The 1,018-nt window shown below is 62.4% G+C and overlaps 1 gene segment (V, D, J or C); it reads left to right on the forward strand.

The window, feature by feature from the left end:
* Nucleotides 1–138: 138 nt before the first annotated feature.
* The window catches only part of LOC114073694, a gene marked incomplete at its 3' end in the record, with an annotated part of 8,536 nt that continues 7,656 nt past the window's right edge, over nt 139–1,018 (forward strand). The window contains 2 exon segments of the V gene segment in view: nt 139–190; nt 666–1,012. Of these exon segments, the coding sequence occupies nt 139–190; nt 666–1,012 (399 nt within the window).

The raw sequence follows: 1,018 nt of genomic DNA on the forward strand, positions 1-1,018 counted from the left end.
GGGGCGGAGCTGTCGGGGGAGAGAGGAGGGGAGGGACTGGGAGGGGCTGGGAGGGGAGGAGGCGGAGAGGAGGCGGCCCGTGCGGAGCAGAGAGCCGGGGCTGGCGGGGGCAGCGAGGCGCGGGCGGCGGAGCGGGGGATGCGGCGCTGGCGGGGCGCGGGGCTGGCGGCGCTGGCCGCGGTGCTGCTCGGTGCGCGGGACTGCCGGCGGGGACCAGCGGGGCCGGGGCTGGGCTGGGCCGGGGGCTGTGCACAGGACTAGTCTCCACACTCCTTCATCTCCTTGGTTCTTACTGACGCTCTATCCCCGTCTTTGCCGTTATACATTTTCCCTGCAGGAAGTCATTTCGTCCCAGCTCTCCCGTCTTTGTTACTATTCTTCTTAATCCATTCGTCCATCCATCCATCCATCCATCCATCCATCCATCCATCCATCCATCCATCCATCCCTCCCAACCAATCTGTTTTCCTCCTTCGCTTCTCCTCTTTTTAACTCAGACTTTTCTTCAAAACATGCCTCATATTCTTCTCCACAACCAGAACCTCTCAGAGAAACAGTCGGGCCAAATTTTATTCTCAGCACAAATCCCCATCAGCTCTCTATCCCCTGCCCCTGCACGGCATTTTCCGCTGTAGAAAAGTAATTCTTCTTCTTCTTTCTGGCAGTGGCTGCGGGCAGAGCCCGGGTGCAGCAGGAGCCGTTGGTAGAGACCACCGAGGGCACCCAAATCACCATCAACTGCTCACACCCCGATATCAGGTCAAATGAATACATCTGGTGGTACCGTCAGCTCCCGGGCCGAGGCCCCGAACTCCTCGGGAACGTTCACAAAGGCTCCAAAGAGCTGCCCGACAAGGCGGCACAGCTGTCGGTGTCACCAGACCGTCGCTGGAGCTCCCTGTGTCTCTCCCGGCCCCGTTTGCAGGACGCGGCCGTGTATTCCTGTGCCCTGGCAGACACGGCCAGAGGAGCCGGGGCTGCGGCCGGGCACGAACCGCCGCGGCGGGGCCGGGCGGGG

Source organism: Empidonax traillii, unplaced genomic scaffold (assembly GCF_003031625.1).
Source record: "Empidonax traillii isolate 1590-97213 ecotype Southwest subspecies unplaced genomic scaffold, ASM303162v1 scaffold23666:size9630, whole genome shotgun sequence".
NCBI classification, from domain to species: Eukaryota; Metazoa; Chordata; class Aves; order Passeriformes; family Tyrannidae; genus Empidonax; species Empidonax traillii.